The sequence below is a fragment of the Aquarana catesbeiana genome, unplaced genomic scaffold, assembly GCF_042186555.1.
Source record: "Aquarana catesbeiana isolate 2022-GZ unplaced genomic scaffold, ASM4218655v1 unanchor228, whole genome shotgun sequence".
In the NCBI taxonomy this organism is placed as follows: Eukaryota; Metazoa; Chordata; class Amphibia; order Anura; family Ranidae; genus Aquarana; species Aquarana catesbeiana.
The window spans coordinates 1,234,003-1,256,832 of NW_027362655.1; the positions used below are offsets into that span (position 1 = coordinate 1,234,003).

Below are 22,830 nucleotides of genomic sequence, written 5' to 3' on the forward strand. Positions count from 1 at the left end.
TCAGAGCTCCGCCTCTTCATACACACTCAGAGCTCCGCCTCTTCATACACACTCAGAGCTCCGCCTCTTCATACACACTCAGAGCTCCGCCTCTTTAGGCACCCTCAGATCTCCGCCTCTTCATACACACTCAGAGCTCCGCCTCTTCATACACACTCAGAGCTCCGCCTCTTTATACACACTCAGAGCTCCGCCTCTTCATACACACTCAGGGCTCCGCCTCTTCATACACTCTCAGAGCTCCGCCTCTTCATACACACTCAGAGCTCCGCCTCTTCATACACACTCAGAGCTCCGCCTCTTCATACACACTCAGGGCTCCGCCTCTTCATACACACTCAGGGCTCCGCCTCTTCACACACACACTCAGGGCTCCGCCTCTTCACACACACTCAGAGCTCCGCCTCTTCATACACACTCAGGGCTCCGCCTCTTCACACACACTCAGAGCTCCGCCTCTTCATACACACTCAGAGCTCCGCCTCTTCATACACACTCAGGGCTCCGCCTCTTCATACACACTCAGGGCTCCGCCTCTTCATACACACTCAGAGCTCCGCCTCTTCATACACACTCAGAGCTCCTCCTCTTCATACACACTCAGAGCTCCGCCTCTTCATACACACTCAGAGCTCCGCCTCTTCATACACACTCAGGGCTCCGCCTCTTCATACACACTCAGGGCTCCGCCTCTTCATACACACTCAGGGCTCCGCCTCTTCATACACACTCAGGGCTCCGCCTCTTCATACACACTCAGAGCTCCGCCTCTTCATACACACTCAGAGCTCCGCCTCTTCATACACACTCAGAGCTCCGCCTCTTCATACACACTCAGAGCTCCGCCTCTTCATACACACTCAGGGAGGAGAGGAAGGGGAATCCCATATCGTGTAATGCCTTTTTAAAAGAAAATACTAAAAACTGCACTCACTGAAGAACAGATGTGACACAATTCTTGTATAGCCAACACCAGGAAGTGCTGTCTGTTCCACAGGCAGGAAGTGATGTGACCAGAACAGGAAGTTGTGAAACACACAGCACTTCCCGGTGTTCTGACAAAATGACCAACCTGGCAGAATGTACAAACCGCGTCACTTCCTGTGACGTGGAATCAGCTGTAGCTCTAAACTGCGCGCACTGCGAAGGCGCAACGCATCATACATCCCTTCAGTGGCCGACGTCAGTGCATGGGGGAATTTGCCTGACAAAATGCTTGACTGCCTACTGCACATGCGCACAGCGGAAATCAACTAACGCTTATGAAATAGTGTAAGGTGTACCAAGATGGCCTTAACAACGTACATTTCATAAGTGTTAGTTGATTTCCGCCGTGTGTATGAGCAGTAGTCGGTTAAGCATTTTGTCAGGCAAATTCCTCCGTGCACTGACGTCAGCCGCTGAAGGGATGTATGACGAGTTGCGCCTGCGCAGTGCGCGCGGTTTAGAGCTACAGCTGATTCCACGTCACAGGAAGTGACGCGGGTTGTACATTCTGCCAGGTTGGTCATTTTGTCAGAACACCGGTCTGGGGTATGCAAGCATTGTGTCACATCTGTTCTTAAAGCGGGGGTTCACCCACACCGCCAAAAAAAAAAAAATATTAAAAGCCAGCAGCTACAAATACTGCAGCTGCTGACTTTTAATACATGGTCACTTACCTGTCCCGGGGTCCAGCGATGTCAGCAGGGGACGCTGAGAACCCGCTCGGTTCTCGGCAGCTGCCGCCGCCATCCTAGGTGAGGGAATCAGGAAGTGAAGCGTTGCGGCTTCACTTCCCGGTTCCCTACTGCGCATGCGCGAGTCGTGCTGCGCGTCCCAAGTGGTCCCCGCTCTCTGCTGGGAGCTGTGTGTTCCCAGCAGACAGCGTGGTCGGGACGGGAAGAGGCATAGACTCCCATGGGAGTCTATGCCGGAAGTGGGTGCAAATACCTGTCTTTGACAGGTATCTGCACCCCCCTCCCCCCTGAAAGGTGCCAAATGTGACACCGGAGGGGGGGAGGGTTCCGAAAAGCGGAAGTTCCATTTTTGTGTGGAACTCCGCTTTAAGTCCATTTCTAAAGTGGAAGCAGTGGATCTGCAGTGAGCAGCATCTTGAGCATAGAGCACTTTATGTTGCATATGAATTTGCACATGGCTGTGGAGATGACCCATCTATAAGGATATACAGTACATACACACACAGCACAAGGCCGTGTTCACACTATAAGACATTTTTTCAGGGCTGCAGTTCCTCTGAGCTCCACAAGGTGGTGATCTCACTTCTACCCAGACAGGAAGTCTCTATGGAATACAGACAGGAAGTGATGTCAGATACACAGGACGTTCCATACAAAGTAGATAGACGACGTTGCTGGAAGTGGTAGCAGAGGAGGTAATAAGATCTTATTTTCTATTTACACCCAGTAACCCCCCGTCATGTCCGTCCTCTTCCTCCATAGTCACTGTGATGTCTTTTATCTTCAGCAGATGATGATACACACATATATAGTGTGGAAACCTAGATTAACCCCTTCAGGGGGATCAGTTGACGATTAATAAATCTTTCTTCCAAAGCTGGCCATACATGGTTCAGTTTTATCGTTCATCCAGCGGGATGAGAGGAAAAAACTGAAGTGATTCCCCCATCCACACATTGGAGGGGGATGGGGGAATCCTCCCCGCTGCACTATTGTATTCTGACAATGGGGGGCGCTCCTCCGCTCTCAGAATACACAGATCAGTGATGAAGCTATTGGCTGCAGCCGCTGATGGAGTGACTTTTATCCGGCAGTGACCACACATGGATGGAAATGTGACCGATCCCTGCTGAACCAGCTGAATTTCCATGTCTCTATGGTCACCATAAGTGACTTCCTCCCCTCCCCCTCATCTCCTTCATAGCTGTTGTTCTGCTCTTTTTAGATCGCCCCTAGTGCTATTGTTGCTGGGGGGGGGGGAGGGGGAACGTTCCTGGGGTTCTTTTCTTTAGTGATTCTTTCTCTAAGTGATTCTTTATACAAGTGATATGGACTTCAAGCTCTGCCTTATCTGAACGTCTCATCTAAATGGGAAAGGCCTGCTCTGATTGTTAGCCATCCTTATATTAACTCATGATTCACTAACAAACAACCACCCCCACCCATAACAGTATAAAACTAGAGCACCCTTATGGGCACAGCACTTTGCTGGGGTTCTTTTCTTTAGTGATTTTTTTTTTTTTTCTCTAAGTGATTCTTCATACAAGTGATATGCACTTCAAGCTCTGCACTTCAGTGATTGCATGAAGCGAAAATACGCAGCAAACTGCACTGAAAAACACCAAACAGCCTGCAGGTGACCATGTCTCTCTATTAAGCTCTCCTTCCTCTCTGTCACATGCACTCTCTACCAATCTTTCTGGTAGTTGTCTCCTCTCTTTTCTTCCCCCCTCTTCTCCACCCAACAGCTTATATACCGTATTTATCGGCGTATAACACGCACTTTTTTCCCCTTAAAATCAGGGGAAAGTCGCAGGTGCGTGTTATACGCCGATCCCCTGCGATCCCGAGCTGTCAAAACTTCAAAATCGCCGACCGCGATTTGAAAATGGCGGCGAAATACACAGAGCGGGTCCTCGGCTCTTTCCGGCGGCTCTCGTTCATTTTCGGCTCCACTCGTAGTCCCGAGCGGAGCTATCCGAACCTACTCGGCTAGGTTCGGATAGCTCCGCTCGGGACTACGAGTGGAGCCGAAAATGAACGAGAGCCGCCGGAAAGAGCCGAGGACCCGCTCTGTGTATTTCGGCGCCGGCGGCGCCATTTTCAAATCGCGGTCGGCGATTTTGAAGCCCGATATGGCAGGGACAGGGGATAGACGGCTGCAATGGGGCAAGGCTGCACTTGGGAAGGCTGCACTGGGGAAGGCTGCACTGGGGAAGGCTGCACTGGGGAAGGCTGCACTGGGGAAGGCTGCACTGACAAGGCTGCACTGGGGAAGGCTGCACTGACATGGCTGCACTGACATGGCTGCACTGGGGAAGGCTGCACTGACATGGCTGCACTGGGGCAAGGCTGCACTGACATGGCTGCACTGACAAGGCTGCACTGACATGGCTGCACTGGGGCAAGGCTGCACTGAGAAGGCTGCAATGATGGGCATTTAAATGTAAGTTTTTTTCCCTTCAACTTCCCTCCTAAAAGTTTTTTTTCCTTAAAATTCCCTCCTAAATTGGGGTGCGTGTTATACGCCGGCGCGTGTTATACGCCGATAAATACGGTATATATCGGAATAATGGATAGATAGGGGGCGCTAGAGGCTATACAATATAAATCAAGTGCATTGAATAAACATAACTTTGCATTACCGAAAAATTAAAGAATGGGAAATAAACACTATTAGTAGCAGTTCACATTAAATTACACATTGAAGTGATAACAATAGTGATGACAATAGTAGTGATTGATTGTCCCCATAAAATGAGTGATTGAAGTGATATCTGGAGCGGTACGTGGTCACATGTCCTGTTGTCTTACAACATCCGGATCTTTTGGCTGTCCCCCTGTGCGGGCTGGAACGCACGCCAGCGTGGAGGAGATATGGAGGGCTTTTTCTGACTGCAAAGTTACCCTGACATGCAAGCAGCCCCAGTGCCGGGTAGGCACTCACCAATGTAAGCGGCCACTTGGCTATTTTATTGTTTATATTTTTAATAAATGGTTTTACGCTATGGAGACTGTTTTTGTTTCCTATGTATCCATATCCATATCTTGAATGAGTGTGACGGGAACGATCCATGCCTATAACACCATCCACAGTCCAGCCATCCATGTGAGCAGGCACAACCCTGCACAAGCGCTAGTGACTCTCTTTTTAACTAAAGGAGTCATTGGTATCTGGTAAGCAGATATCTACTACTTCGAGGTGTATTCCTTTCTTTTTTCTTCTGGTGATGGAAAACCTTTTTCTAGCAACAGCAAGACTGTGATAATATTGCAAGATATCACTTCAATCACTCATTTTATGGGGACAATCAATCACTACTATTGTCATCACTATTGTTATCACTTCAATGTGTAATTTAATGTGAACTGCTACTAATAGTGTCTATTTCCCATTCTTTAATTTTTTGGTAATGCAAAGTTATGTTTATTCAATGCACTTGATTTATATTGTATAGCCTCTAGCGCCCCCTATCTATCCATTATTCCAATTTTTTTAATTATTCAAAAATTGGGGGAGCAGCTTATATCGGTTGTATAACACCTAATAATTTATTTTTATTTTTCACTGTTGGGAATGTTTTTTTACTAGTGTATGTGATTCACTTATGGTTATTTGGTTATTGACACCACTGGCGCGGAGGTTATTATTATTTTTTAGCTTATATATATCACCCTCACTTCTGTCCTCTCAGTATTACTGCACTGAGCAACTCCTGCAAATTCTAAACTCACATGCTAATAAATCCTCCAGGATGCAGCATGTCCCTTCATATAAATTGTACTGCCACATTATCTCTCTCACCCTTCGCCCTTCTACGTTTCCTAATCTCTAGTGACATATCCGCAAACCCTGGGCCTCCATCATTTAACTGTCCCCAACGCTCCCCTCACCCTACACCCTCTGGCAGCAGCCGCAATCCACAGAACTTGGTTTACATTCCTCTTCTTCCCAAAACCAGCCTCCTCTTCTCCTGCACCCCCTGGAATGCCCGCTCTGTCTGTAACAAACTCACCTCCCTCCCCGACATCTTTATCACAAATTCTTTTAACCTACTTACCATTACTGAAACCAGGCTTCATGAATCTAACACTGCTTCTCCTGCTTCCCACTCCCATGGTGGCCTTCTCTGGACTCTCTCCCCCAGACCCAGTGGACAGACGGGAGGTGGAGTGGGAATCCAGTGGGAATCCTTCTAGCCCCACACAGCACCTATCAGGTACTTCACACACCTCCCTCTCTGACACGCTCCACTTTTGAGGCACATTGTATTTGTCTATTTTTTGACCCGTATCAACCTTCCTTGATGACTTCTCTGCCTGGCTATCCTACTTTATCTCTTCTGAAATTCCCACAATCATTCTCAGCGACTTCAACATCCCTGTTAGCCTCCCTGACGGTTTTCCCGAGTGTGGCTCGGGGTTACATTTCAGTCCCATTAGCGGTAACCCCGAGCCACACTCGGGATTACATCTCAGGATCCTGGTGCGGTATACTTACCTTGTCCCCAGGATCCTGCCATGTCCCCCGCTGTGTCTGCGGGCTCCGTCCTCCTCCGAAGCCTCTCTGTGCCAGGCTCCGTTCCCTGCGAGCGTCGCGACGCACGGGGCGGAGCCTGGCGGCAAATTCAATAAAATTTAAAAACCATAACACATACAGTACTGTAATCTTACAGATTACAGTACTGTATGAAATGATTTCACATCCCTTTTGTCCCCAGTGCTTTGTCCAATGCTCTGCATGCAGTTTTTATGTTATATATACTGTTCTTTCTGCCTGGAAACTGGAGATTGCCCATAGCAACCAAAAAGTGTCCCTAAACGTCAAAAGTGGCTTTAGACCAGCTAGAAAACAGCGATAGTAAATTGAGCGATAGTGAATCATGGGGAAATTTATTATATTATTTTTTTTTTTTAATTATTTATATTTGTTTATTATATTATAATTTATGTTTTTATGTTTCAAACTTCATCATACCCGGGATATCTACTAGACTCTTGTTTGGACAGATTTAAGTGTGTTATTTTTAAGAATTACAGACCTACAATATAAAACGCCAAATTTTCATGCAAAATAATTGTACCGCTTTCAGCACCTAAAATCCGAAATACCGTATTTATCGGCGTATAACACGCACCCCAAGTTTAGGAGAGAATTTTAAGGAATAAACTTTTAGGAGGGAAGTTTAAGGAAAAGAAACTTACATTAATATGCCCATCAATGCAGCCTCATCAGTGTTCATCTGCAGCCTTGTTAGTGTCATTGCAGCCTTTTCCTTGTCAGTGCAGCCTTGTCCCCAGTGCAGCCTTGTCCCCAGTGCAGTCTTGTCAGTGCAGCCTTGTCCCCAGTGCAGCTTTGTCCCCAGTGTCCATGCCTGCCGCCGCCGCCGACATACACATGCTAGTAGTTTTAAATATGGCGCCGCAGAGTTTGGAGGGACTCGGCGCCGGCGGAACTGAACGAACGCTGCCGAGATACACATAGTCGAGTGTATTCGGCTCTTTCCGGCGCCGCTCACAGTCCCGCCCAGTCCCGCCCTATGAGGGACATAACACAGGTCCAATGGCGGGACTGGGCGTGACTGTGAGCGGCGTCGGAAAGAGCCGAATACACTCGACTATGTGTATCTCGGCTCTGTGATTTCGGCGGCGCTCGTTCAGCACCGCCGAGTCCCTCCGAACTCCGCGGCGCCAAATTTAAAACTACTCGCTATGTAATTGTCGGCGGCGATCGCCGACATTCACATAGCGATAGCGGGGATCGGCGTATAACACGCACCCACGACTTTCCCCTGATTTTAAGGGGAAAAAAGTGCGTGTTATACGCCGATAAATACGATAATCATACCGCCTGGGAGGTTAATACTACTGCTACTTATAATCATCTCAGTCTAACCTCTTCTCTTGACCTGAAGCAATGGGTAAAGGCTCCTACTCACTCCGATGGTAATGACCTTGACCTTATATACTCCTATCTATGAACTCCATGCAACCTCTCCAACAATCCTCTCCCACTCTCTGATCACCACCTTATTAGTTTCACTCTCTCCCTGTCTTTCACCTCCTCTCCCTCCAACCGCCTAACAGTTACCTGTAGAAACTTTCGCCACCTCAAACCTTCTCTTCTCTGCTACTGACCACCTCTATGACAATCTTACCCATGTCCTGCCTCAACCTAGCCACTTCTGTCTACAACAGCTCACTGTCATCCCCCCTAGACAAGCTTGCCCCCTTACTACAAACAGAATCAGGCCCGACCCCTACAACCTTGGCAAACAGTGATACAAAAAGACGCCACTTGCTCACATCTATAGCTGGCTAACGCAGTAAGAAGCATTGGAGGGCTAACAACAAGTACAAACAGGGCCATGGATAAATGAGTTATCAAATTTCTTCATCGACAACATCAGAAAATCTATCCAACAGAAAAAAACAACCAACCTCACCCAACCAAAGGAAAAAGAGGACATCGACACGAACATCACACAACCGCAGGACTTCTTCTTGACCCCGATCACCACTGACACGACTAAAACCATTATGAGAAGCCTTCGAGACAGCACATCACCAAATGACATCATTCCCACGAAACTCCTGAAATAATGCTGGCTCCCACCATAACACACCTCATAAATCAGTGGTTCAAAGAAGGGATTGTGCCAACCTCCCTCAAGCAGGGCACCGGCAAACCCCTGCTAAAGAAACCCAATCTCGACCCCAAGGACCCTAACCACGGCAGACCTATAACAAGCCTTAACACCATCTCCAAGATTATGGAGAAAGCGGTAGTACAACAGTTACAACACCACCTGGACACACATCAACTTCTGGACACTCTACAATCAGGCTTCCGCCCAGGCTATGGCACAGAAACAGCACTTCTAAAAATATGGGATGCTGCCCTCGAAGCTGCAGATGAAGGAGGATCATGTCTCCTGATACTGCTAGACCTTAGTGCAGCATTTGATACAGTGGACCACAATACTCTACTTGTCCACCTCACAGAAGTTGCAGGAGCCACAGATTTGAGTCTAAAATGGTTTGCATCCTTCTCAGAGAATCGCTCTCAGACAGTGAAACTTAGAGCATTCACCTCCGACACCCAGACAATTTCCTGTGGAGTCCCCCAGGGTTCACCTTTGTCGCCAGTGCTATTCAACATCTACATCTGCCCACTCCCCAAAATCCTCAAAAAATCAGACCTCTGCTTCCACTCATACGCTGACGATACCCAAATCTACTTTCGCATCACCAGACAAAAAGACCACCATCATCAACTAGAGCAATGTCTCACTTTGATAGATGACTGGATGACCATCAGTTCCCTCAACGGGTCAAAAACAGAACTTCTCCTAAACGCTAACCAAAATCCCAAAACCAAGACCCCATGGACACCTCCCACCATCTTTGGACAGACCATCTCCCCGAGCACCAAAGCCAAGAGTCTCGGAGTTATCTTTGACTCAGAAATGACAATGGATGCACAAATAGGATCAGTAGTCAGCGGATCTCACCATCTCCTCCGCCTGCTACGCAGACTCATTCCCTTTATCCCAGAAAAGGACAAAGCAGCAGTATTTGGAACAATCATCAATTCCCATCTTGACTAAGAAAACTCACTCTACATAGGCTTACCCCAATATCAGCTTGGGCGCCTACAGGCCATTCAAAACGCGGCGGCAAGACTGCTAACAGGAAAAAAAACCCTGGGAGTCCATCTCCTCATCCCTGAGGAGCCTACATTGGCTAACGATAAAGAATCGGATCACATTCAAGACCCTCTGCCTCACCCACAAATGCATACAAGGAAACGCCCCTCAATACCTCCGAGAGAAAATAAAACACTACACACCCAATCGCAATCTGCGATCATCCAACCGAAACCTCCTCCTCGTTCCCAAATACCGCTATAAAGCAAGGGGAGAACGCAGATTCTCAGTCCAGGGACCTCGGCTATGGAATACTCTTCCGACTCACATCCGCATGGAAGAAAACCATCTGGCCTTTAGGAAAAAACTAAAAACCTTCCTCTTCTAAGAAGCTGCTCAGACACGAAACGCATTAGTGCCTTGAGGCGATTCAGTTCGCATTTGCAGCGCTTTACAAATCATTCATTCATTCATAAATCCATGGAAAAAAAACAAGCTTAACTTGCCACCAGCCCACAGACAACCAAATGACCTGTCTAACAGTATGCGTTAAAAGCAGGGGTTTAGTCTGCACACATTTGCAAATGCATGCGTAAGCCACAGAGCCTCGTTAAGGCACCCCGGTATCTGTGGTACCTAACAATAACTTATGAGTGTCCCCACAGTGGAGGCACATGCATTCTGATGGATAAGTGAGAGCAGGTGGACTGAAGGAGAGCCACCCCTTCTTAAAAGTGCAGGGGCACACTGAACACCCAGCATGTAGCACAATGGCAGCAAAGGTGCATTGCCTGACCAAAAAACACGACAGTGATACAAAAAAGGCGCCACTTGCTCACATCTATAGCTGGCTATCGCAGTAAGAAGCATTGGAGGGCTAACAACAAGTACAAATAGGGCCATGGATAAATCCATGGAAAAAGCAAGCTTAACTTACCACCAGTCCGCAGAAAACCAAACAACCTGTCTAACAGTATGCGTTAAAAGCAGGGGTTTAGTCTGCACACATTTGCACATGCATGCGTAAGCCACAGAGCCTCGTGAATGCAGCCTCCACAGAGCCTTGTCAAGGCACCCCGGTATCTGTAGTACCTAACGCTAACTTATGAGTGTCCCCACAATGGAGGCACATGCTGGTTGTCTGCGGGCTGGTGGTAAGTTAAGCTTGTTTTTTTCCATGGATTTATCCATGGCCCTGTTTGTACTAGTTGTTAGCCCTCCAATGCTTCTTACTGCGATAGCCAGCTATAGATGTGAGCAAGTGGCGTCTTTTTGTATCACTGTCGTGTTTTTTGGTCAGGCAACACACTGACACCATTGCTGCCATTGTGTTACATGTTCAGTGTGCCCCTGCACCTTTAAAAAGGGGTGGCTCCCCTTCAGTCCACCTGCTCTCACCTATCCATCAGAATGCATGTGCCTCCATTTTAGGGACACTCATAAGTTAGTGTTAGGTACCACAGATACCGGGGTGCCTTGACAAGTCTCTGTGTGTGCAGACTAAACCCCTGCTTTTAACGCATACTGTTATGCCGTGTACACACGAGCGGAATGTCCGACAGAAAAAGTCAGACAGGAGCTTTTCATCGTATATTCCGATCATGTGTATGCCTCATCGGACTTTTTACGTCGAAAATTCTGACGGACCTAGAAAGAGAACATGTTCTAAAATTTTGCAACGGAACCAATTCCTATCGGGAAAACCGCTCCTCTGTATGCTGTTCCGACGTACCAAGAACGACGCATGCTCTGACGGAAGCTATTGGCTACTGGCTATTGAACTTTCCTTTTTCTAGTCCCGTCGTACGTGTTGTACGTCACCGCGTTCTGGACGGTCGGAATTTGGTGTGACCGTGTGTATGCAAGACAGCTTGAGCGGAATTATGTCGGAACTCCGTCAGAAAAACCTTCAGAGTTTATTCCGACGGGAAAACCGGTCATGTGTACAGGGCCTGAGACAGGTTATTTGGTTGTCTGCGGGCTGGTGGTAAGTTACGCTTGTTTTTTTCCATGGATTTATCCATGGCCCTGTTTGTAACCTTGGCAAACAGATGACTCCAGAACTTTCAGAAAACCATAACCGCACTCTTGAGTACCTGTGGCGTAAGACTAAGTTTCAGAAAGACTTCAGCCAACCTTAATCTGCCCTCCAAAAACACAATTGCGCCTCCTCACTGCCAAGCAGACCTATTTTATCACTCTCATTAACACCTTCTCATCCAGTCCCCTTCAACTCTTCTCTACCTTTAACTCTCTACTCCATCCTCGATTGCCTCCACCCACTAATTCACTCACTGCCCAGGAGATCGCCAATCACTTTAAAAATAAGATTGATACCATTTGTGAGGTGATCTCCAATGCGCAGATACCTTCCCCATTTAAAACACCATGTCCATAGATACAATCATCACTTCCTTTGTTCAACCCCACTACTATAGACAAGGTTGCTAAACTTTTTTTTCTGACGCCCACCTGTCCCCTAGATCCTACTCCCTCACAAATTCTATGTCATCCTCTAGCTCCATTCTACACTTACTAATCTTCAACCTCTCCCTCTCTTTTGGCATCTTCCCCAACTCTCTAAAACATGCTCTAGTCACCCCCATAATTAAAAAGCCCTCACTGGACCCCACCAATCTTAACAACCTACGCCCCATCTCCTTACACCCCTTTTCCTCCAAACCACCCCTTCTAAAAAAAAAAAACTTCACTTCTTTGGTCTCCATGACTGTACTCTTCACTGGTTCTCATCCTACCTATCCCACTGCACCTTCAATGTCACTTACAATTCTACTCCCTCTTCTCCCCTTCTTTTCTTTGTCTCCCAATGTTCTGTTCTTGGACCTCTCCTATTCTCAATCTACACCTCCTCCCTGGGTCAGTTGATTGCCTCCCTTGACTTTCAATACCATTTCTACGCTGATGACACCTAAATATATTTCTCTACCCCTCGGCTCACAACATCAGTCTCCTTAAGCATCACTGATTTACTAACAGACGTATCAGTCTGAATGTCACACCACTTCCTCAAACTCAATCTATCCAAAACTGAGCTCATAATATTTACTTCCCCACGTGCCTGTTCCCCTGATTTCTGTCAAAATTGATGGCACAACTATAAACCCATCCCCACATGCCAAGGTCCTAGGTGTAACTGAAAGCTTTCGTCTCCTCAGTTTTTACACAGGAAAAGGAGGGGTATACCGACCATGACAGGATTGTTAATAACACACAGGACGTACCCTTGTGGGTAACAGAGGCCGGAGTCAAAAAAAGACTAGATAAGCTGAACACAAAAAAATCACCAGGACCAGACAGCTTACACCCGAGAGTCCTCAGAGAACTCAGTCGGGTAGATGGACCATTATTCCTAATTTTGTGGATAGCATACTGACAGGAATTGTACCAGCTGATTGGAGAAAAGCCAATGTGGTACCAATATTCAAAAAAGGGCAGACATAGTCCTGCAAACTACAGGCCAGTCAGCCTAATATCAATAAATTATTGGAGGGGATTATAAGGAACTATATGCAAGAATTTTCTGAAGAAAACAGTATTATTAGTAGTAATCAGCATGGGTTCATGAAGGGTCATTTCTGCCAGAACAATCTGTTAACATTCAACAAGGAAGTAAGCTGCCATCTGTTGTAGATAGGGGGAGGCCTGTGAATGTGGTGTACCTGGATTTTGCAAAAGCATTTGACACAGTTCCCAATAAATGCTTAATCTCCAAGCTGAGGTCTGCAAGCTTGGACCTTAAGGTTTGTTCTTGGAAAGAAAACTGGTTACAAGGATGCATCCAAAGAGTGGTGATATATAATGTGTACTCAGACTGGCCAGGAGTGGTAAATAGGGTACCCCAAGGCTCTGTCCTGGGACCAATTCTGTTTAATTTATTCATAAATGATATAGAGCAGCCCGCAAAAATTCCACTTGACTGCTCACATTTTGCGAGTGGAATTTAGTGCAGGGTGAGTGAGGAGCAGGGGTGGACCAGGTTGACTGTTTCCTGGCTGATCTCTTCTGGCAGAAGCAGTGCAGCCATCAGAGCAGCTCTGATGTCCTGTAAAAAAAGCCTGCCAGAAGCGATCAGCCAGGAAACTGTCAGCCAGAGGACACAAAGTGGCAGGACCGGACTGCCTTGGGGCCGCTTGGATGCTGAGGCTGTAGCGCTCCCCTCCCTCTCTCTTTTTCCTCCTCCTCTTGTGTATCGCACACACAGCGGGATCTCCCGCTGTGTGTCATGGAGTTGGGTCTGTGTTCGGCGGCGCTGTAACAAGGTCCCGCCCCCCTAGACCGACTCATGTGGTAGTAGATTGAATCAGTATTCCGCCTATCACATGAGGCGGTCTAGGCGGGCGGGACCTTGTTACAGCACCGCTGAACACAGACCCAGCTCCGTGACACACAGCGGTGCTGTGTGTGTGATTCATCATCCATGGTGAGTTTATTGATGGGCACAGTGAGCTGCATTTATGGGCACAGTGAGCTGCATTGATGGGCAGTGAGGCTGCATTTATGGGCTCATTGAGCTGCATTCAAGGGCAAAGTGAGGCTGCATTCAAGGGCACAGTGAGGCTGCATTCAGGGGGAACAGTGAGGCTGCATTCAGGGGGAACAGTGAGGCTGCATTCAAGGGCACAGTGAGGCTGCATTCATGGGCACAGTGAGCTGCATTCACAGGCAGTGAGGCTGCATGCATGGGTACAGTGAGCTGCATTGGTGGGCAGCGAGGCTGCATTCATGGGCACAGTGCGCTGCATTGATGGCCAATGAGGCTGCATTCATGGACACAGTGAGCTGCATTGATGGCCAGTGAGGCTGCATTCATGGGCACAGTGAGCTGCATTGATGGCCACTGAGGCTGAATTCATGGGCTCAGTGAGCTGCATTCAAGGGCACAGTGAGGCTGCATTCAAGTGCACAGTGAGGCTGCATTCAAGGGCACAGTGAGGCTGCATTCAAGGGCACAGTGAGGCTGCATTCAAGGGCACAGTGAGGCTGCATTCAAGGACACAGTGAGGCTGCATTCAAGGGCACAGTGAGGCTGCATTTAAGGGCACAGTGAGGCTGCATTTAAGGGCACAGTGAGGCTGCATTTAAGGGCACAGTGAGGCTGCATTTAAGGGCACAGTGAGGCTGCATTCAAGGGCACAGTGAGGCTGCATTCACGGGCACAGTGAGGCTGCATTCACGGGCACAGTGAGGCTGCATTCACGGGCACAGTGAGGCTGCATTCACGGGCACAGTGAGGCTGCATTCACGGGCACAGTGAGGCTGCATTCACGGGCACAGTGAGGCTGCATTCATGGGCACAGTGAGGCTGCACTGAGGCTGAGGACACTCCACCGAAGCATCACCAAAGCTTCACCGAAGCACCACCAAAGCATCAAAAACACATAAAAGTATGTTGAAGCAGTAGGCGCTTTAATGTGTGTTGAATCCAAAGCAAGTGTAAATGAGCCCTAAGTGACAATTGCACGGTCGTGCAACGCTGTACCCAAATAAAATTGCTCCCACAAATTGTTCCCACAAATCTCTTTCTTTTGATGGTATTTGATGACCTCTGTGTTTTTTCTTTTTTGCGCTATAAACAAAAAAGAGAGACAATTTTGAAAAAAACACAATTTTTTTTACTTTCTGCTATAAAACATATCCAATAAAAAATTTAAACACTAAATTATTGGCGTTATATAAACCTTGTATAATAATAATAAATGTTTTACCATGGGGCAGTAGTTCTTTATGTACAGAAACCCTCCTATTACCCCCCTCACATCCACATCCTATTATTGTGTGACCAATAACATCAAAATAATTCTTACTTTCATTTCCCAAAGTTATCCGTCTACAAGGAGACCTGTATAGACCAAAATGATGGCACAAATGAGGATGGAGGAGGACCGGAGTCACATGACTGAGAAGATACTAAACCTCACCCTGGAGATCATCTACCTGCTGACCGGAGAGGTGAGGAGGATTCTGGGAGGTCACATGACATCTCTCTTATCTCTATTAAAGTGGTTGTACACCCTGTACAACCACTTTTAAATACAGGTAAGCCTATATTAAGGCTTACCTATAGGTGCTTGAAATATCTCCTAAACCTCCTCCATCTCCTAAACCTCTACCTTTCAGGTAGGTGACACATAATGGGCTATTATGCGATGCATAGTAGCCCATTATGCTTTACCTTTGCAGGGAGATAAAGAGGAAGTAAAACCCACCAGGGTTTACTTCCTCTTTAATAAAACACAGACCTGACCGGAGAGGTGAGGAGGATTCTGGGAGGTCACATGACATCACTCTTATCTCTTTTAATGAAACACAGAACTGACTGGAGAGGTGAGGAGGATTCTGGGATTCTAACATGATATTCCTATTGGTTCCTCAATACAGAGATTTCCTCTTATGAAGTCAGGTGATCATATGACCATCACAGTGCCTCCATGTGACTCCCTAAAACCTGAGAGACACAACATGGAAAAGATTCTAGAAGTCACCAAGAAGATGATGGAGCTGCTGACAGGAGAGGTGAGCGGTGCTGGGAATTCTGGGACATTATCCAGTAACAGACAAGGGATGTGTCTGGATGGTGACTGTATCATTGTGTGTGTCAGGTTCCTATAAGGTGTCAGGATGTCACTGTCTATTTCTCCGTGGAGGAGTGGGAGTATTTAGAAGGACACAAGGATCTCTACAAGGACGTCATGATGGACAATCAGCCGCCCCTCACATCACCAGGTAAGAGGAGACTTTATTGTAAAGGAGAGAGCAGTACGGAGGTCCACCTAGATCCCCCATCATCTGATAAACACATAGAAACAATGTATTCAGTCAGTGTGTGTGTTTCCTACAGATGGATCCAGTAATGGGAACCCACCAGAGAGATGTCCCCGTCCTCTGTATTCCCAGGATTCCACCCAGGAAGGTCACACCATCCCTCACCATCATCAGGTACATTATTATGTACATTATCTGCATTGTTACAATGATATAATTTGGATATATTCAGAGTGGAAACCTGAGAAATTCTAAAGCTGAGGGTAAAGAGGAGATAAAAGAAGAGGATGATGAGGATGGGGTGATGGAGAAGTCAGAGTTTCCAAAAGAACACAAAGATCTGTACCAGGACATCATGGGGGAAACATCTAGCTACAGAAACCCACCAGAGAGATGTCACCATCCTCTGTATTCCCGGGATTCCACACAAGAAGGTCACACCATCCCTGAACCATCATCAAGTAGATCAGCCCTCAAAATTTCTAATCTGCTCACGTTTGGTGAGTGGAAATAAGCTGAGGGCAAGTGTGGAGCTCCTCCCAGCGATCGGCCAGGAAACTGTGTGAAAGGGAGGGGAGAGGAAGAAGAGAGCCGGTTCAAGAGGTGGGACTTTGATTGACAGCAGCCAGCGTTTCAGATCCAAGCTGTGTCACAGTGGGAGATCCTCTCTGTGTTATCCGGCAAGCTCTCCTCCTTGTGATCTCTGTGCAGTGATAGACTGCATTGATGGGCACTGATGGGGTGGCACTGATAGGCTGCATTGACGGGCACTGATGAGGCTGCACTGATGGGCACTAATAAAGTTATTGTTGTTAATATTTATTTTTGTAACTTAATTATGCATAAAACCTTTAACAGTGTTTTTTAACAGTATTTAATCGGATAATTTACGAGGGCCTGTTTAGGGACGGGGCAGCATAGGGGTTGGGTGGGGCAACTGGTGGCGAGTAACTCTTAAGGCCTGGCTAGTAGCTCAGGATTTGAAATTTTGAGCCCCGAGGTAGATGATTGACAATTATAGGGCAGATATGATTTATACACAGCATGTTTGTTACAATTAATGTTTTATTATATATTTAGAGTGGAATCCTTGGGGATTATAATATTGTTGTTAAAGAAGAGTATAAAGAGGAGGATGAGGAGTATGAAGTGATGGAGGAGTTTCCAGGAGGACAAAAGCATATGATGAAGCCACCTAATACCAGGAACCCACCAGAGAGATGTCCCCGTCCTCTGTATTCCCGGGATTCCTCACAGGAAGATCACACCATCCCTCACTGTTACAAGGTTAGTAAGATGGAGCATCTAGAACATGTACTCGTGGAGATGATATGTGGATGTTTTATGTGAGCTCATAGTTTACAGATGATATTTTTTTTCAAATTTTCTTGATGTAGAGTGGAGATCCAATCGATATAGAATTTGAGGTTCAAGCAGAAGAAGAAGAGACGTATTTGAGGGATGATCCGCAGTCTATGGAGGAGGATGGAATAACGGGGACATTTATAGAGGAGGACACTCCTACAGAGATCAGCACAGGTGGGTCATTAACACTAAATACATTCCTCCACCCATACTGCTCACTGATTGGGCCAGAGTAGGGCAAGGACTGGGAGATCAACCTGTAATACCCTGGTCACTTTCCTGAGCTGTGTTTCCTGTCCTGTATTCCTGTATTTCTCTTTGATAATCTTCCTTCTCTGTGCTGCAGACACAATTTATCTATCTAGACTGGATTTATGGACATTCTGGGGTTCAGCTGGCAGCAAAATGTGGATTTTCATCATATGTGTTACTTTACCTAGGTACCTGAGGTATGTGCTTTTAGTCTCTTCCCCATGCCTGAGTCTGGTAAGATCTCTGACACAATTCTCCCAGGGTTACTTGCTCAGTTGTCTGCTGGTTGTGCCGGGTGGAGTGATATGTCTGTATAGTCTCAGACCCAAGTCACTGAGTGCAGTCTCAGGGGATGGGAGGCAGCGGTGTGGGATCTCTGCCACTTGTCTCAAGTAAACATTTAATATACCACTGATTACTGAATACCAATATTATGACTCCTGATCCTTACACTATATAATTTATATTGTACATTACATACTCCCGACCCTACACTATATACTCTATGTTGTACATGACATCATTCTGATACTATATAGTCCTATCTGTTGTATATTATACAATATGTTGTACATTACATAGTTCTGAATTCTGCTCTCTCCCCACTGCTATATATAAACATAATCTGTATTCTCTTTTGTTACACCCATTTTCTACCAGCTGGACATTTTATATCTGATGATTTGATTGGAGCACAGTCTTTTACATGTTGATAATAATGTGATAACATCCTCAAACTTTGGAACCTTAAATAGAAAGTGATAATGAGGGAGGAGTCAATAACCCAATGATGGTGGTCTTCAGGATCAGTCCAGTCTTCATCTTGGTTGTTCTCCCCCCATCCTCACTCTCTGACCTCTGGTGGGGCTCAGCCCCTCTGTTATTCATGACTAAATCATGGACTAAATAAGGAAGTGCAGGACTTCTTGTGTTGGGAAGATGGCAATGAGTGATAGAGGGGGTGGGGACACTCATCCTATAATGAAAAGGTTTTTATTCCGCACTGATAGAATAATGTGATGAATATGGGAGCTGCTGCCTCCACTATGATACCTACCAAGGCACGGTCTGAAGTAAAAGAGTGTCTAATGGTTTTAGTGGTAATGGCGCTGCTCTATAGTGAAAGTAGTTTAAATAGTGATGATGAATCAAAAAATCTAATAAAGTGCTAACCATCTGTGGTGCTGACATGTGCAAAGGGGAAAAAAATAGATAAATAAGAATAAACCAATTAATCTGTGTATGGTCACCTTTACTGTCTGTTGGAGAAGATTTTTTTCCTTTGCCTTGCTTTCTTCAATGGACTGCTTTATCATGCATTTTTCAATGGACTGTTTTTTCATGCCCCGCGGAGTCTCTTTGAGTTTTCTCTGAATATAAATTAGGATATTCAAGCTACCTCCTATTATTCATAACAGATATATTGTGATGAACTTTAACTTATATTCACTGAATTCACACTGTGATTTTTTTTATATTAATTAGTGATTACCTTTTTCGGCTCAAGCCCCTGAGATTGTTTATTTTAAACCCTTTCTTTTTGAGACTGTTCATCTTACTCACTGTACACAGATTGATTTATACTTATTTATTTATTTCTGCTTTGCACATGTCAGCACCACAGATGGCTAGCACTTGGCACTTTATTTGATTTTTTGATTTTTCATCACTGTTTAAACTACTTTCACTATAGAGCAATGCCATTACCACTAAAACCGACACTCTTTTACTCGTCCTATAATCTCCTCATCACTGTCACCTCTATAAAAGACAGTTCTCGTTGTTTCCTCACTCTCTGACTAAGGTCCATGAATAAAGAAATTAATTGGTAGGAGATCAGAGGACCCATTTACTAGTTACCTTGAGGGTGGAATTTTAAGATCCTCAGAGACAAAGCTGCCTGATGTGGGCGGAGTCCTGGTTTAGGGGAACCAATCTGCTCATGTCTAGTAATAATCTTTGTCTTTCTATTTTAGTAGATGGACGGGAGATGAGGAAAACCTCAGAGGATTGTCTCACTTTGTCTCCGGACTGTAAAGTAGAAGATGAGGACATCACACAGTATAGTCCAGGAGAAAACCCGACTACCTCAAATGTCCATCCGGCACCACACAGTGTAGATGGACCTTCGTATTCCTCTTATCCTGAGGAACCTCAGACTGTGAGGGACGGTGCCGTCCTTCCAACAGAGAAGAGGTTTTCCTGTACTGAGTGCGGGAAGAGTTTCCATTTTAAATCCAATCTTAATGTGCATAATAGATCTCACACAGGCGAGAAGCCGTATTCCTGTCATGAGTGCGGGAAATGTTTTTCACAGAAGTCTGATCTTTACACTCATCAGAGATCTCACACCGGGGAAAAGCCATATCCCTGTCCTGAGTGCGGGAAATGTTTTGCAGACAATTCTAATCTTTACAGACATCAGAGATTTCACACGGGAGAGAAGCCATATTCCTGTCCTGAGTGCGGAAAACATTTTTCACGGAAGTTTGATCTTTACATACATCAGAGATCTCACACTGGGGAGAAGCCGTATTCCTGTCCTGAGTGCGGGAAATGTTTTGCACGGAAGTCACATCTTTACACACATAAGAGATCTCACACTGGGGAGAAGCCGTATTCCTGTCCTGAGTGCAGGAAATGTTTTTCACAGAAGTCACATCTTTACACACATCAGAAAACTCACACAGGGGAGAAGCCGTATTCCTGTTCTGAATGTGGGAAATTTTTTTCACAGAAGTCTGATCTTTACAGACATCAGAGATCTCACACGGGGGAGAAGCCATATTCATGTCATGAGTGCGGGAAATGTTTTTCACAGAAGTCCTATCTTTACACACATCAGAAATCTCACACGGGGGAGAAGCCACTTTCCTGTCCTGAGCGAGCCCACTCCTGAAGTTGTTACAGCTTCATCAGGCCCTTCAAATGGATCAGCTGGTGTAGGCTAGTCATCAAATTCCAATGCCAAACCTCCACATATGCTTGGTGGGAAAGGACGCAATCGCAGGGATAGTTCCTCCCATCAGAGGGGACGACTTCCCAGTATGTGCATGCCAACCAATTCATACAGAGGTAGAGGCAATCATTTCAATAGAAGGGGTGGTAGGGGCCACTCTAGAGGTAATTATCATGACTCTAGAACTTATTACCATCATGAGCAAGGGGGGCGATATCAGAGGGGTTCTCCCACAAGATATTATGATCATTCAGCCCCCTATGACTCAGGCTCCTATTAACATAACCGTCTTCCAGTGACCACTTATAATAGATTCTCCCCACTTCAGAAATCCTATAATGAAGACCCACATTGATATATGGACGGTGACTATGACCAGTCTCCTTATGGATATAATCAATCTATTCCCAAGTGAATAAGGCTTTTTACGAGGACCTGCAAGGGAGAAAAAGAGGTCCAGACCTAAGAGAGTTTCCCGAGGGGGGAGGAGGAATTAAAGGAAAAAGAAGTAGAACGTAATCGGTCAAGGAGTGTTCAACCTCAGTAATAAAGAGTTAAATAAAGAGGAACAACTCATTTTGGATAAGGGTCTTAAATTTGCCCCTCCGAAAAAATTGGACAAATTTAATACATTCATAGATATACACAAGTATATCCAAAAATGTATATCCAACGTTATCTTATCTCAAATCCCTATAGGAATCCATCTAGAGCAGCCATTTCTGGGACAGTGCATTCTGGATTATTGAATCCGTCTCTCTTCAAACCACCAACCCAGATGGCTCCGGCCATTAATATTTTTAGGGATTTAGTTTCCTAAAGATCTTGCTAATTTACCTCGCAAATGAACTTATGGTAATTAGACATGTGCGTCGTCAATAAATTTGTTTTTTTTCGTTCCGTATTAGAATTGATTTGTAATTCGTGTCCGAAATTCAATTTAAATTTGTACAAAATACAAATTTTCGTTAGGTTAGTTAACTTTTCATAACAATTACGAATGTTCGTTATGATGAATTTATCATTATGAGGGGCTCCCACCATCCCTGTGCTGTACTGACTTCCTGGGTTTTTAAGTTTTAGGTTCGTTAACTTTTCGTAACAATTACGAATGTTCGTTAGGAATTTGGATCCGAAATTCATAAATGAAAATTCATATCTGGATCCTCCCGAATGTATGAATTTACAGAAATGCGTATGAATTTTCGATTCGTACGAAACTATTTGCACATGTATAATGGTAATTTCTTGTCCAACGTTGGCCTTAGATCTTTATGTGAAAGGAAGGACTTAGTCATTGGCCCCACCGACAAAGCTGGGGGGATTGTAGTACTGGACAAAGTTGACTATGAAAATGAGATGTATAGGATTTTGAGTGATCAAGATACCTACAGGGAAAAGTTACCAAATAACCCGACTTCTAATTTCAAAAAGGATCTAGTGAGTCTCATCACGAAGGGTTTTGAGATACAAATTTTAAATAAAAAAGAAAAATCGTATCTTGTACCTATAGCACCCAGAATTTCTACGATGTAGTATTTACAGAATATCCATAAGGATTCATTGCACCCCCCAGGACGCCCCATCATGAATGGCATTGATTCCATCATTTCACGTATAGGTCATTATATAGACTTTTTTTTCTCCAACCTTTGGTCCAACGAACACCCTTGTAGCTTAGAGATACCAGGGATACTATCAGATTGTTGGAGGCGGTGAATGTGCAGGGAGACTACATCATGGCCACGTTTGATGTGGCTTCCCTGTATATGTGCATACCCCACCAGCTGAGGATTGAGGCGGTACGACATTTTTTATGTTGAGACCAATCACTTACTTAGTCCCAATGTAACTATATTATAGAGTTACTTGAGTTTGGCACTCAACACAACTACTTCTGGTTCGATAACCAGTTCTGTTTACAACATAAGGGGATGGCGATAGAGCAAAAAAAATCAGCCTCGCCAATCTGTTTATGGCCAAATGGGAGGAGGAGGTCGTCTATGCCCAAGACAGACCTCAACTTGTCTTATGGGCTAGGTAAATCAACAACATCCTCCTCCTATGGGATGGTAGTTCCGAGTACTTGGCTCAATTTTTCACCTCTCTGAATGGGAATGATAGCGGTATCGGTCTATCTTAT

The 22,830-nt window shown here is 45.6% G+C and overlaps 1 protein-coding gene across 1 annotated transcript in view; it reads left to right on the forward strand.

The window, feature by feature from the left end:
* The first annotated feature begins 2,308 nt into the window (after positions 1 to 2,308).
* Positions 2,309 to 22,830, forward strand: part of LOC141121725 (uncharacterized) — a 242,457-nt gene continuing 221,935 nt past the window's right edge. The window contains exons 1-8 of the mRNA XM_073611436.1: positions 2,309 to 2,374; positions 15,169 to 15,298; positions 15,728 to 15,862; positions 15,949 to 16,072; positions 16,188 to 16,285; positions 17,192 to 17,398; positions 17,509 to 17,650; positions 19,705 to 20,615. Coding sequence (XP_073467537.1) covers positions 15,203 to 15,298; positions 15,728 to 15,862; positions 15,949 to 16,072; positions 16,188 to 16,285; positions 17,192 to 17,398; positions 17,509 to 17,650; positions 19,705 to 20,615 — 1,713 coding nt within the window. The 5' untranslated portion in view covers positions 2,309 to 2,374; positions 15,169 to 15,202. The remainder of the gene's footprint in view (positions 2,375 to 15,168; positions 15,299 to 15,727; positions 15,863 to 15,948; positions 16,073 to 16,187; positions 16,286 to 17,191; positions 17,399 to 17,508; positions 17,651 to 19,704; positions 20,616 to 22,830) is intronic.